Source organism: Hippoglossus hippoglossus, chromosome 8, assembly GCF_009819705.1.
Source record: "Hippoglossus hippoglossus isolate fHipHip1 chromosome 8, fHipHip1.pri, whole genome shotgun sequence".
In the NCBI taxonomy this organism is placed as follows: Eukaryota; Metazoa; Chordata; class Actinopteri; order Pleuronectiformes; family Pleuronectidae; genus Hippoglossus; species Hippoglossus hippoglossus.
The window spans coordinates 14,782,480-14,796,123 of NC_047158.1; the positions used below are offsets into that span (position 1 = coordinate 14,782,480).

General features: G+C 41.8%; 1 protein-coding gene across 4 annotated transcripts in view; it reads left to right on the plus strand.

Moving 5' to 3' along the window:
* Positions 1-3,852: 3,852 nt before the first annotated feature.
* The window catches only part of pbx4 (pre-B-cell leukemia transcription factor 4), a 31,603-nt gene continuing 21,811 nt past the window's right edge, over positions 3,853-13,644 (plus strand). The window contains exons 1-3 of one of the 4 annotated variants that reach the window (XM_034593829.1): positions 3,853-4,706; positions 6,998-7,111; positions 8,812-8,885. In XM_034593829.1, coding sequence (XP_034449720.1) covers positions 4,522-4,706; positions 6,998-7,111; positions 8,812-8,885 — 373 coding nt within the window. In that variant the 5' untranslated portion in view covers positions 3,853-4,521. The remainder of the gene's footprint in view (positions 4,707-6,997; positions 7,112-8,811; positions 8,886-13,644) is intronic. The other 3 variants (XM_034593827.1, XM_034593830.1, XM_034593828.1) reach the window with 3 other exon arrangements.

Consider the following 13,644-nt stretch of genomic DNA (forward strand, 5'->3'; position numbering starts at 1 on the left):
TGGTGAGAGAGTTTGAATAAATGGGGATCCTGCTCTGTAGTTTGCCTGCAGTCTCTTTGTTTTACATGCTCATCCTCAGTCCCATTTACTCTCTTTTTGGTGCTGCATCTATTTCACTTCATCTGTGTCCCCTGACCATTCCGGAGGAGGCCCCTCCCCCACAGTGACTCACCCCCATCTCTTGCGTTTGGCTCGGTCACTGATGCAGAACGAAGCTTTGACATTGTACCAGTCAGTCAACGCTTTGTTCACTATCACTCTTATCTCTTGGAGCCATTCACTCATTAACGTTCATACTTAATTTTTTTTCTAGGATAATTACAGTAGGAAGGAAAACCCCTCTTCTCCCACCGCCAACAGTGTAAATGGGTTTCTGTGCTCTGCAGCTATGATCTCCAAACATGGGGAAATGGTGAATTTTCCTGGTGGTTGCATGCAGGAGATGTGACTAGAGAGCACGGAGACAAGCCAAGAGAAGAGAAGCAGTGTTGTGACCGTGAGAGTTGTGAGTAAGGGAGGATGGTGCACAGCAGGAGAGATCGATTCTTATTTAGATGAAAATGAGGCTTGATGCTCGTGGGGTGAGAGGAGGGCAGCTTTAGCATCCAAATGAATAGAGGTTTCACAGAAATGATCCTTAAATGAATCACCAACAATAAAACCAAGAAGTTTACAAAGCCACTGACACTCTTTTTACTTTCAAGGAAGGTCTCCCTTGACAGTGATTGACACTGACTTTGAGCTTCGATGGTAATCCCTGCTGCTGCTCACTTAAATTTGTATGATTAAGTGTTGCTTTAAACAACCTCAATGGCCCCAGTAAATGGTGTGTTAGAAGTTATTCTTTAAGTGTTTAATTTGAATGCAAAGGTACCTCGGGTGGGACCAGTTTCTTCCTTGTTTGCAGACAATTAGGAGGAAGTAGTTGGTTCTCTTTTCAATTATTCATTTGTTTTTTATTTTTCTATTTAATCTTTATTTAATCAGGCAGTCCCATTGAGATCGAGATCCTGGCCTGAGGCCTGAGAACAAGAAACATGCACAATCAGCCGCAAACAGTTAAACACGAGCAACAACAAAACCACACAATAAAAATAAATTTATAAAAACAGTCACAAGATTCATAAAAAACATCAAATAGTGAAGAATTAAAATCTCCAAGTGGAACACAAGACTAGTTGGAGGGAAGTTTGGAAATCATTCCATTTAGGAAGTGCATAGTAACTGAATCCACTTCTGCCAATATTAACATGAGGGATGTCTAAAGTTAAGTAGCTACCGGATCTTGTGCAGTATGTATTCATATGCATGTGAATTATTTTCTTCCCTATTTGAAGCCAAAAGTTTTAAAGATTAGTGTCGGTTGTGGTGGGAACCAACAGAAACAAAGAAGCCTGAAATGTGACTTGTGTTATATGCACATTCAATGAACAATTACTGTTCAGGTTTACTGTATTCTCGATCCTTGTTGTCTCTAACTTTAGATTGATTAGCCACAGATTGCACTAGATGGATGTGTGGAGAGTCAGCATAAACCACTGCCAGTTTGGTCCTACTCCCTCATGCACACCCATCATCTCCTCCTCGCTACAGCAAGACTGGCTGCGGCGCTCCTCCACATCCATTCAGCCAGTCATTCGTCTTGGAAAGCTGTCTCTCTGATCTGAGTGATAAACTACAGCAGAATTGCCCAGTTTGCAAAAAAACAAGGACACTTGTTTTCAATCTGTGCTGTCAACATTTTCATACTGAAAACTGATGGGATGTTTCATTCATCAGGGTCTTAAGACAGAATGATGTAGGTTTGTCTGCTCTGCGTGGAGGTTGACTATTGCTCTTGGTGGCGCGACAATGTGCCCACACAGATGGGTATTTGGGGCTTTTACTTTAAGGCACGGTTAATCAATCTCTCTATCAAATTTGTACGGCCCATATTCACAAATCACAATTTGCCTCATAGGGTTTAACAAGGTGCAACATCCTCAGCCCTTAACCACAGACTAGAGAGAGGGAGAACAACCAACAAAAACCTTGTTAACAGGGGAAGAAATGCAGGAACCTCAGATTGTGAGCTTGTGAGGAGTCCCTCTCCAGAAGTGCAATAGATGTCACATGTAACAAAGCAAATCAACAAAATCACAGTATTTACAACATTCAGGAGAAAAGACGGTGTCTAATATAAATGAAGAGGTGTATCAATGTTTGTTTTAAGTATTTACAAAGAAATTACATGAGAGAGAAGGGAGCACTAATGACAGTTATTATGAAAGCAGTATTTCCAGTAATAGTGTGTGTGGGCAGGCATATTGTATATCTAAGCTATTTATGAAATGATACTTAACCTGGAGAGATCACATTAGATCCAATACTCCTATTTTTTTTCCTCTTGATCACATTTGTGAGCAGGGACAGGTTCAAGAAGCTTCGCACTCGCTCAAACAAACCTTCAAAGTGTATGTGAATGACATATGGCAGAGGCTCCATCATGTTAGATATTATTACACAATGCTTTCTAATCCTCTTCTTGTTATAATCTCAAACAGCGTGTCATCCCCAGTCCTTCAGATGTCCTCGTGCACTTCAAAGTTGTCTTTACAAAAGCAATCTGGGCTTTCTTGTGCTATGTAGGGGATCCCACCTTAGATTAATGACAAGAAATACCTTTACCCAATTACAGTTGGGCAGGTATATCTCAGCAATTTATGAAATGATACTTAACCAGGAGATATCAAATTAGATCCAATATTCCTCTTTTTTTTTCCATTGATCATATTCATGAGCAGGGACAGATTGCTCAAAAGAAAACTTCACCATGTATGTGCAGAACATATATGAGGCTCCATTAGTTCTTATTACACATTTTTTTCTAATCCTCATCTTGTTATCATCTGAAAATACCTCACATCTCTACATGCACTTCAAAGTATTCTTTAATAAAAGCAATCCTGCCATGTAGGTGATCCCACCTTATATTAAAACACTGTTACCCAACTACAATAGGACACGCATATTGTATATCTAAGCAATTTTATGAAATGATAGGCTACTTAACAATGAGATATCAAATTGGATCCAATTTTTAAATGAATGCACGTAACATACTCCAACGTGTTAGCTATTATTTCATAATGTTTTCTAATCCTAATCTTGTTATAATCTCCAATAGCACACCATCCCCAGTCCTTCAGATGTCCACATGCACTTCAAAGTTTTCTTTACAAAAGCAATCTGTGCTTTCTAATGCTTTGTAGGTGATCTCACCTAATACTAAAACACTGTTACCCAATTACAATAGGGCAGGTATATTGTATATCTAAGCAATGTATGAAATGATATGCTACTGAACAATGGGAGATCAAATTAGATCGGATACTCCTATTTTTCCGTTGATCAGGGACAGATTGTTCAAAACAACCTTCAAAATGTATGTGCGGAACAGTTATTTGTTATTATTACACAATGTTTTCTAATCCTCATCTTGTTATAATCTCCAATAGCAGATACCTCACATCTCCACATGCACTTTAAAGTTTTCTTTAAAAGAAAGAAGCAGTCTGTGCTTTCTAATGCCATGTAGATGATCCCACCATATAATAAAAATACCCAATTTACAAAAGGACCAGCAGTGGTGATGACGTAAGGGGCTATCCGTTTGTAAAGGCCGTGCACGAGGAGATTCTTGTCACCTGCAGAGGTGAAGCCGTTACAGTGTGTGGTTCGACACCAAACAGTGCCACCATTACAGCAGCTCGTACATGAGAGCGGTGTGGTGCACGTCGGCGGCTTTCTGTTGTGTAGCACTGGTCCCCCCCCCCCCCCCCCCCCCCCCCCCCCCCCCCAACACGCACGCTCGCGCTGCGCGGTGTTACGAGTTCAATGGTCAGCGCGGCGCACGCACAGCGCTCGCGCAGCCCCAGCACATCCCACATACTCGCGCGACACCAACAACAATGGCAAACCGCGGTGTGTTTTGGTAGGAGGTCTCTGATCGGGAGCGAGACCATCGTTTAGCTTCGTCGCTTCATTCGCGTCTTTTTTTTTTGGTTTCCCCCCCGCGAGATTTTACATTAAGGCTAAATAAAAAAAAAAAAAGAAAAGAAGAGGGAGCTCGCGTGTTGTCGTATTTTCCATTTTCCCTTTCTTTATTTCGAAAATGTGCGAGGCGCTGTTGGCAAGCCCACACAGTCCGTGCATGTGTGTCCCTGCTGCTGCTGCTCCTCTGCTGGGCTACAGCTACTAACCTAGCTGCTTTTCACTCGGCGCTTAGCTAACGTTAGCCCGCTTAGCCGCGTTTATTGACTTGCGGAGGGGGGAAGATAAAAAACCCGAGCGAATGCAAAGCGTGTTTTCGCCGTTTGTTTTATGACAACGACCCTTCACTGCTCGCTAATCGTCGCTGTCGGCCGAGGTACGAAGTGGTGTATGGTTTGTCGCGGAAAATACTTTGCGCGCTAGCTAACAGGCTAGCTATTTGTGTGTATTCTTCGACCGAGGGAGAACGGCGAGTTTTTCTTTGAAAGTATGGATGATCAGACCAGGATGCTGTCGGGTCTCGCCGGACTCGGTGGACTAGCACAAGGCGACGTCGGTGACCCGGACTCGGTCAGGAAACAGCAGTCCCTCGGTCAGCCCCAGCAAGACATCGGGGATATCCTACAGCAAATAATGGCCATCACCGACGAGAGCCTGGACGAAGCACAGGCCAGGTAAGACAGGCGAAGAGCCATTTTCCACTCCTCGTAGCTAAAGCTAAAGTGCGCTGTTGTGTATCTTACTTTTGCGTTATATACATGAAATCTTCACGTAAGGTAATGCGCAATTACAACATTATGCAACTTCACGTTACATTATAATTCGCTGCAAACCCACCAACGTTGGATTTGCTCGCAGAATAACTTCAGCACATTACAGTGCTGTTGTACCTTGAGACGAGGTTCTTTGTTAATTCGAACCGTGCTTCATGGCAAACTGTGATTGTAGACATGTTGATTTGGTTGAAATGCGACGTGAACGTAATTGTTAATTGGTTTATTAATGCTGTGCCACTTTTAAAAGTTTACTCCTTTTGAGTCTATGAGAAATAACCACTTCCCCCCCCCCCCCCCCAACACTGTAGCATTGTTTTCTGTTTAGGTTAATAAAGTTCAATGTGCCCCCCTGCATAAAGAAAAACACATCTTATATGTATTTTTGAAACGATTTGACATCATCTTATCGGCTCACAGGACTATGCTAAGTTTAGGGATCCAAATAGTCCCGTTTGCACAGTCGGATCAAAACTAAGACGAAGTGTGTCAACAAAATCGAAAAGGCTTTGTAAGATAGTGCATGTTTTGCAAGTTGCTGGAGACCCAGCTATCTGACTTCATGTAGATCCTGTGTAGAAAAACAGCTTTTTCATACCACTAATCAGCCTCTGCCACGTTAGATTTGCCTAATTACAACAGCATGTATCTGATATGGCGCTTTACATCAATGAGAGCAGATATCATTAGTCATTGATATGTAAATTGGGGGGGGGGGGGGGGGATGGATTAAGGTAAGGGTGAGGATTACTCAATCGTCCAAGGCCCCAGTGCTGGTTGTGATGACAGCAATCGGTCATTGGTATCACTCGCCACTTAATGTTTGTGTGCGAGGTGTTTTTTTTTTCTTTTTTTCTTCTTCCACCAAATCGTTATTGTGAGCCGTGTGGGCGCTGCAGCGAGAGAATGACTCGCACTCATTCGCCATGTGGCTCAAGGAGCATAAGGTCAGTTTCAGATGAAGCGTCAGTATTTTTGAACAATAGGCAACCGTCCACTGCAAAACGGTGGCCACAGTGTGATGTGTCATTAGCTAGTGATTTTCCACCCAACATTTGACCACCTGGTTCTCTTAATTAATTCACTCCTCTTTCACTCCCTCCCTCCCTGGTGTTCATCCTTTTCATTGTGTGCTGGGTGCAATCAATTCTCCTATAATGTGTACGCGAGTGCAGCTGTCCGCAAATCGAGTTTCTATTAATGAGATGGTGGTGAGGGGGAGGGATGATGCTACACCAGCAGCCTATGAACACTGGGGATATTACATTTTTCTCCACCACCAAGTTTGAGGACTTAATCAGGCCTCACTTTGCGGACCAATGCAAATACTTTTGCTTTGGAATATTTCACGCAGGCCATACTTTATTTTCTTCTTATGATATGCGCCTTACCATTTACAAAACACTGTGGTTAATCAAATGCCATAATTAGGATGATTAGGATTTAAAGGCCCAATTACATTGTTGGGAATCATGTAGCAGTCTTATTATTAGATATAAACAGTCTATTAAACTATTTAAAGGTGTGGCTGCTTTGGAAGTGCCAGAGATGTCCTTGCTGTATGCTTGTATTGATCTGAACTCCCATCTCAGAGCAGGTCCTCTTCCTGTTATACGTATGAGAGCAGGGTTAACGCTAAAGAATGCAGTCTACTGTAGGTCAGCGGACATGATACAAATTGTGTGGTGCGCACGGTTTAAGTCCTTGAAGCTGCCTTTAGCATAGCACTTATATAATCAATAAGGCATTTCAATCATAATATATTTATTTTCTGTTTATCATTAGCTGACAGGCTGGTTTGCACTGCATGAGCAATTGTTGGTCTGTCTGCTAATTTACTTCTTAGGTATACTTGAGGTAAAAGGTTAAACCACAACCAGGTTAATGACAACATGCAGCCTGTCGTTATAAATAGGTTTGCTTATATCTAGCAGCTGGTCTGACTTCAAATGTACAATCTTTATCAATATCACCCTTAACTCTTTGTCACCCACACATCAGTCCTCCCCTCAGTCGTGATCTACAAATTAATGTGTGAGGTGGTTCACATGTGAGCACGACGCCCTCGCCGTGTAGGGTGGCAGTGTGTTGGGATGGGGAGTGGTCAGTGCCGTGCAAGAACTCGGTGTTGCAGAGAACACTTCCTGAGCACCATCCGCCCTCATCCTCTCACCCTGTCGCCATATGTTCAGATGCTGGCCAGAGGACTCGCCGGCGCATTGGGGTGGATCAGACGACCCCACAGAGGGAGGGAGAGCAGGGGGGGGCATGGCAGGGGGTGGCCTGCCACTCAACTTCCAACACAGGTCAGTACAGGACCGCATGAGCACCTCCTTCTCCCCCTCCTGCTCATACCCTCCATGCTGATGGCAGCCCTCCCCCAACTCAAATCCAGCAGTGACAAAATTGGTGGACAAAATGACATAATTAATGCTAGACGCACAACTCTTGACATCAACCTGCCTCAATAATCAAACAGAATGGCAGTAGTTTGTGGCACATACAGTAGGCGCACAATTTGATAGTTCACCTTAGTCCCCTCATTAAAACGCCAGCGGACATTCACAACTGGAATTGTTGTTGAGGTCAGGTGTAGCCAAATCATCTTCATCTGTGGTTGTATTGATGTGTTGTTATTTGGAAGATAAATGCTTTTATGTAAGGATGATCTTTAGGCTTTCTTGTGTCATCTTCTTCAGCTCATGTTCATCAGAAATGGAGGCTTCATGTTGGTTTTGTTTTTCACCATAACATTATCCTTGTTGTAATTTTACAATTGCATATATAAATTGTTCTATCAATGTGTAATTTGGAAAAGAAATGCTTTATATCAGGGTGATCTTCAGGTGTTTTAGTCTTTTCAGAAATTGAGTAGTTTTTCACCTAAACATTATCTGTTTTGCACTTTTACAATTGCTGGAACATTTTCAGTTTATTCTATAAATTAGATCTAGTGGGATTTGTGAAAGTATGAATAGAACACATCCAAATGCTTCTTTGCTTTCTCTGTAGGACAATTCAGTGCAATTACAGAGGTGTACAAAATTACAGAAACACTTTTACAAGATAATACAATATTACAGCAGCACTGCAAACTATAGCTGCACAGTTATTCTCGAATTTAACAACACCTCTCTGAAAACCTCAACAATAGTGGAACACTGTGAGCTACAGGGGGTGGTATCATTTATTAATGCTTAGTTGCACATTCTTGCCTTTAACCTGGTTTTAGATGTGAAAAAGTGACAGACTTTTATAATGCAGTTTAATAGGTACCCAGTTAGTAATGTACTTTTCTCATGTAATTAGTTTGTATTGTCAACACAATAGTGTTAGAGATAATTCAGTAAAGTCATTTAGGGTCATATTAGGGTTCGGGCTTTGCAGCAGACCCCAGCTGTACATGTTTTAATAACTGTAAGTTGGATGGGTGTGTGTGGGTGCATGGATGAGTATTAGCAGGAAGTTTTGTCGCTCAAGTGTTGGGATTTGATTACGATAACCTGTAGTTCAAGTTCTGAAGTTTTGCCTTTTCTCCTTTAATTGCTATTAGCCTGTTCGGCAATAACGAGAATGCCGGTGATTAAATTAAAATTGCAACTTAATACTAATCCTCTCTATCAACTTGTAATCTACTTTTATGGTACAAGTCTTTCTGTAAGAGGTAGAAATTAGATTACTGTGGAATCTGGTGCTCAGTAATAATGACCTTGAGGTTTGGCATCATTACCTGTCCCATAGTGCAAAGCATCCAAATGACAATATTACTCTTGCTGGTTCAGATTGAAGCATCAAGGATGTTTATGCACTGACAAAAGCATTTGGCCATTAAAAATGCCTTTAAACAACATAGCTCTGTTCTGCTGGGTTGTACTTTACATGAAATTCTGTATGCATAATACACTACCTGTTTATGGGGGAGGACATGGTATGACTTGAGATGGAGGTCTGTTTATCGTAATCCTCCCTACTCTCTCCCTCTCTTATTCCCTCTTCTCTCTTACAGGAAGCATGCCCTGAACTGTCACAGAATGAAGCCAGCCCTCTTCAGCGTTCTCTGTGAGATCAAAGAGAAGACGGGTGAGTTTCTACTCCGCTCATTCTTTGTGTTCTCCAGTCTGCACAGGTTGTAACTCACTGTTGGGATAGAGTGTGTCTATGCTTCAGTTTTCCTGGCACCAATGTACTTTTTATTGGCCTCTTGGAGAACTCCATTGATTGAGTATTGTTTGTATTAGCTGCAGAACCGATGTAGCTGCATGTATGGTGCATGCTTTGGTTCAAGATCATTCTATATATGAGTTGCAGTCAGTTGGGATTTTTTTCCTAGTGATTATAAAAAGAAAATTGTCTATTTTTGGCCACTGTCCAGACTTCCCACCGACCAGCTGAAACTCATCTTAGTGGATTGGGGCCTTTGAAACTTGAGTCAGACAGCACAAGCTGCGGCAGAACAACACTCAAACATGTTGAGTTCACATCCTTATTAATGAGAATGCAATTCAGTTTTCCGTTTTAACTGAGGAAGCTGAAGGGAGAAGTACTATGGTTGTCCCTAACTAGTATAACACACAGTACAGTGCATACCTCCGCTACGGCCCAACAGTCCCCTGGTGAAACCGCTTTTAAATTCATTAGATCCAGATTTTTATTTGGAACCACACCAAATTGCACACACTGTTACATATCAGTCCAAAATCTATTTATTCTCTCACAAATCAAAGAAATTGTTGAAAAATGCAAAATTTGGCAATGTTAAAAAAAGGGAAGAAAAAAATTCCTGGATCAGCCCCCATATTCAGACCCACACCGAAATTTAACGTGTTCTTCAAACTATCAGATTAAACAATCAAACCTGATCCTAAACTCATGCACAGTTTGTTTACAGCAGGCAGATATGAAAAACTCCCCGGTAATTACTTAACTGTTACACTGTTATGCTATTAGAGTACAAAGCTGTTCTTTCTCCAACAGCTAAACCACAAAGGGTAATTGTGCATTGAGAGTGAGTTTCTATGCATATCAATGCAACCCCTTAATCTAAACGCAACATGCAAAGAAAAAGGAAAGTATTCTTAAATTGTTCTAAGAAATAATAGTGAATTTCAGGTAAACACAACCTTATTATTAAATTATTACCTATGTAAATACAGTGTCTCTGATTAGCTTTGGTTCACATAAAAAAAATTCCAAGTAAACAAGCTGCTTATTCTCATCTAGTTAGCGATTCAAGTCAGCTCTCTGACAGATTCTAGTAGGGTTCAAAGGAGGAAGCCTGGGATGGATGGCAGATTGATGGTTATGGTCGTGTGAATGGGGTGGGTTTTTAGAATTCTCCCCCAACTGCCAGTCTCCCTCCGTTCTTGTCTATCTGCATGCTGTACTCTCTTTCATTTGCCTTGTGTATCTACGAACAGCAAATCTCTCTTGTTCAAATACAATTTGAAAATGCTGCACTGCTGCCTGTTGTGGCCCTCTGTCAATAATGTATTATTGCTCTCCAGTGATGGGAGAAAAGTAAAGGCTAGGCTTGAGTGAGTGGGGCAGGGTACACTGTTTCCCAGGCAACCAGTGGTCTTATTTACCCTAATGCCATTCACTTTGATTTTCCCATTTAGTCTCCCAGCAAACTGGAGAGGGGGTCTGTGAGCTCTTGTACAGTGAGCTGAACAGAAAAAAACAGACAAGGCATACAATACTGTAGGTTAGCAACAGATCTGTGGTTGAGGTGAATATGCCAACCATGAGATATAGAGCTCCTTGGCTTTGCCGGGATCCTGCTGGCCATCTGCCACATAGTGCCCTGCTAACTGCACTGTGTACCTGCTTTGGCATTTCTGTTACTCTGTCAGACCCCCTGCAGGCCCCATTATGTGCCTCTGGAATGTGAATTGACTTCTCTTCAGTGCAGCTTGTGGAAGATCCAATCAGTAGTCCTCTAGTATCTCCACAGATTTTTCTGCAGTATTTTTTTTGCCAACAAACATGCACTTGCATTGGAACACCCACATACACACTCTGTCTCTCTTGCGCACATACGCACACACCAAACAGGGATGAAAGCAAACTCGGTCTTGGGTCTACTCTTGCCTGCCTTGGTCTTGTCCTCTCCCCCTCCCTCCCTCTGCCTAGCTCCCATTCTTGAAAGAGAAGACTTGCTCTGAACTCCGGGCTTTGATATGGTAATGTAATGGTGGTGGTGGAGAGAGGGTGGGGGGTATGGGGGATGGGAGGTGAATTCCTCTGAGTGCTGCAGTTGGTTAGATTGTTTTCATTGTAAAGGAAATGTTCTGCGCAAATGCCAGTACCCCCCCACCACCCCCAAAACACCCCATTTCACAACAGTTCCTGTGTTTTCTTGGGCTCTCACATTAAACATGACCTCCATCTGCATGACATTTTATACATTTCAATACTTTATTAAAGATACTGTCCAAAAGCACTCAGAGGAGACGGGAAATGATCAAAGTTAAGAGCCAGTGGCTTTGCTTTAACTCAGCGCCGTTGTCCCTCTCATGGGTATTTGCTGTAAAAATAGCTCTTGGTGCAATGGGACAGCTTATGCCAAAATCTCTCACGAGCCAATGCAGTTACTCTCAGAAGTTTCTCATTTAGTTTGGGTATGTTTGAGGCTTGCTCCTTACTTTTATGCATTCCTGGTGCTTTACACGACAGTGAATCTGTCACTCACTCTGTTCTGTCACTCTGCTCTAGTCCCTCTTTTTCAAGCCTGAACGTTCCCTCTTGTTGTTATTTTTGGACGGCTTTTAAATAGAGAAAATTTTGTTTTTCAATTGGAAAAAAAGCATGTTTGCTATTTTTTTTGCTTGGAGACAACATTAAGACACTTGGGCAAGTTCACACCCCAGACACTTGCTACTCATCTTGATTAGCTGTCTGACAAACAAGTCTGTGGGATAATGCCTATAGTTGGCTGTGTAGAAATAGAGACAAGCTGGCTAGAAGCCTACACACCTTAGAGTGAAATGGCTGGCTCTGTGTCACCTCTTATTATTTAAATGTGTCATTCACTATCCTTATGATAATGATGTGTCTATACACAACCATTCATACGGGTCATATATTCCATATTAACAACGACAGTAACAACAAGGACGTCCTGCTGGCCTGTAGCCAGTGTCGTGTTAACTTTAGCCAGATGATAGCTCTGTTGGGTGCCCAGGTATGCCAGTGTCCAAACAATGTGTCTGGGGCACTGGTTATTTGCTGGCTGCCTTGGCCTTAAATCACATCCATCTCTCTGTACATTTTAAGTTGTTTGGAGGTTTGTATGGAGCAGGTTTCTCAAGTGTTTCTCATACCCATGCTCGCCTTGAGTGGCTTATTCATATTGATTTGGACCAACACAGTTAGATAAAATCACTAAGGTTTCAATTTCAGTAAATCTTATGTTAGAGCTCCTTATTTCATGCTTTTTAAAACAAACTGATTTTGGCCACACACTTGAGTTGTTTGTGTTGCAGGAACTTTCATACATACACAACACACAACACAGCGGAAGGTTCTCTGCATTAATGTGTTCAAAACGGCATCAAATCCTCCGCATTAAGAGAGGTGGAGCAGCCGGGTGCAGCAGACAGAGGCAGGAAGTGATGTATTAACTCTGCTGTGTACATCACGTGATTTTGTGTACAGGACCCTGACACCCACAGCTCTTATTACCACAAACTCTCTTGACATCTTTGTCTGTGTCTTCTATGTTCACTGCTTTTTCACCGGGATATATTCATTTTCTTTTCGTTTTTTTTTTTATTTTTGCATCTGTCGCGTGTTAGAAGCGTCATCAACCTCCCAATCGCTCACGGGGGATCCCCTGCTGTGTTCACACATCGACTTCTCCTGGATTGAAATTGCGGAGCTTCTCACTCAGACATTTGTGTTCACACATGCATGTCCTTAGATAAAAATATTGAGGAACTGCGGAGTCCAGTGCTTGTCTGAAAGCAGCTTAAATGGGGTCCTAAAACTTGGATGTGAGGCTTTTTGGGAACATTGATACATTTTTGTAACGACAAAATTGGGATTTGTAGTTGCAGAGAAGAACCTGGTTTACACTCTCCCCCTCTAAACTGCATTAGTCTCTGCAAGCACATCGGTCACACGCCACACCAACCACCACCACAAATAAATCCTCTACATGTAATACTGCACACGCACTGACTGCATCCTGAGTTGATTATTTCTAATGTTTGTTTAATTGACTGCCTACCATCTACCTGGATGGAAGTTTCATATTTTTTAACAACCTACAAGCATCAAAATCGCACAGCTGCTGCACCCTAACAGAGCCAGCAGCACTTAGCTACTATGCTGCAAGGCGTCTAGCTGACAACCCATCATCACATCCTATTAATGCTTGTACAAGATGAATGAAAGGTGAGATTTATTGAACTCAATAATATTGCTTTGGTTTTCTCAGTGCTACTTCTGACTATATTTAACAGAGAACTCCCCCCTGCCAAATAGTTATGATGTCTTATCAGTGAATACTAAAGGTCTCGCTTAGGCTGATTTTACTTTTATATACATATAACATTTTATATATTCCGAATACATGTTTGTTTTTGTTTTGTTCCTCAATGTATTTGTAGCTGTATATTTTGTCAAAATGAATTGTTATGAATTAGCTATGTGTTAATGAAAAAAAATGGAGGAGTATTAACTATTTATTGAGGCTTCAAAATTATGTAAATAAAATCTATATTGTAACCTGTAGCAACACACTCACAAAAGTGCAGACCTTTGTGTTTCTATTTAGAATAACATGTATATGAATGGATCCCTGTATTAGCTTCTGTTAGCTTGTTGGCTCTTTTCG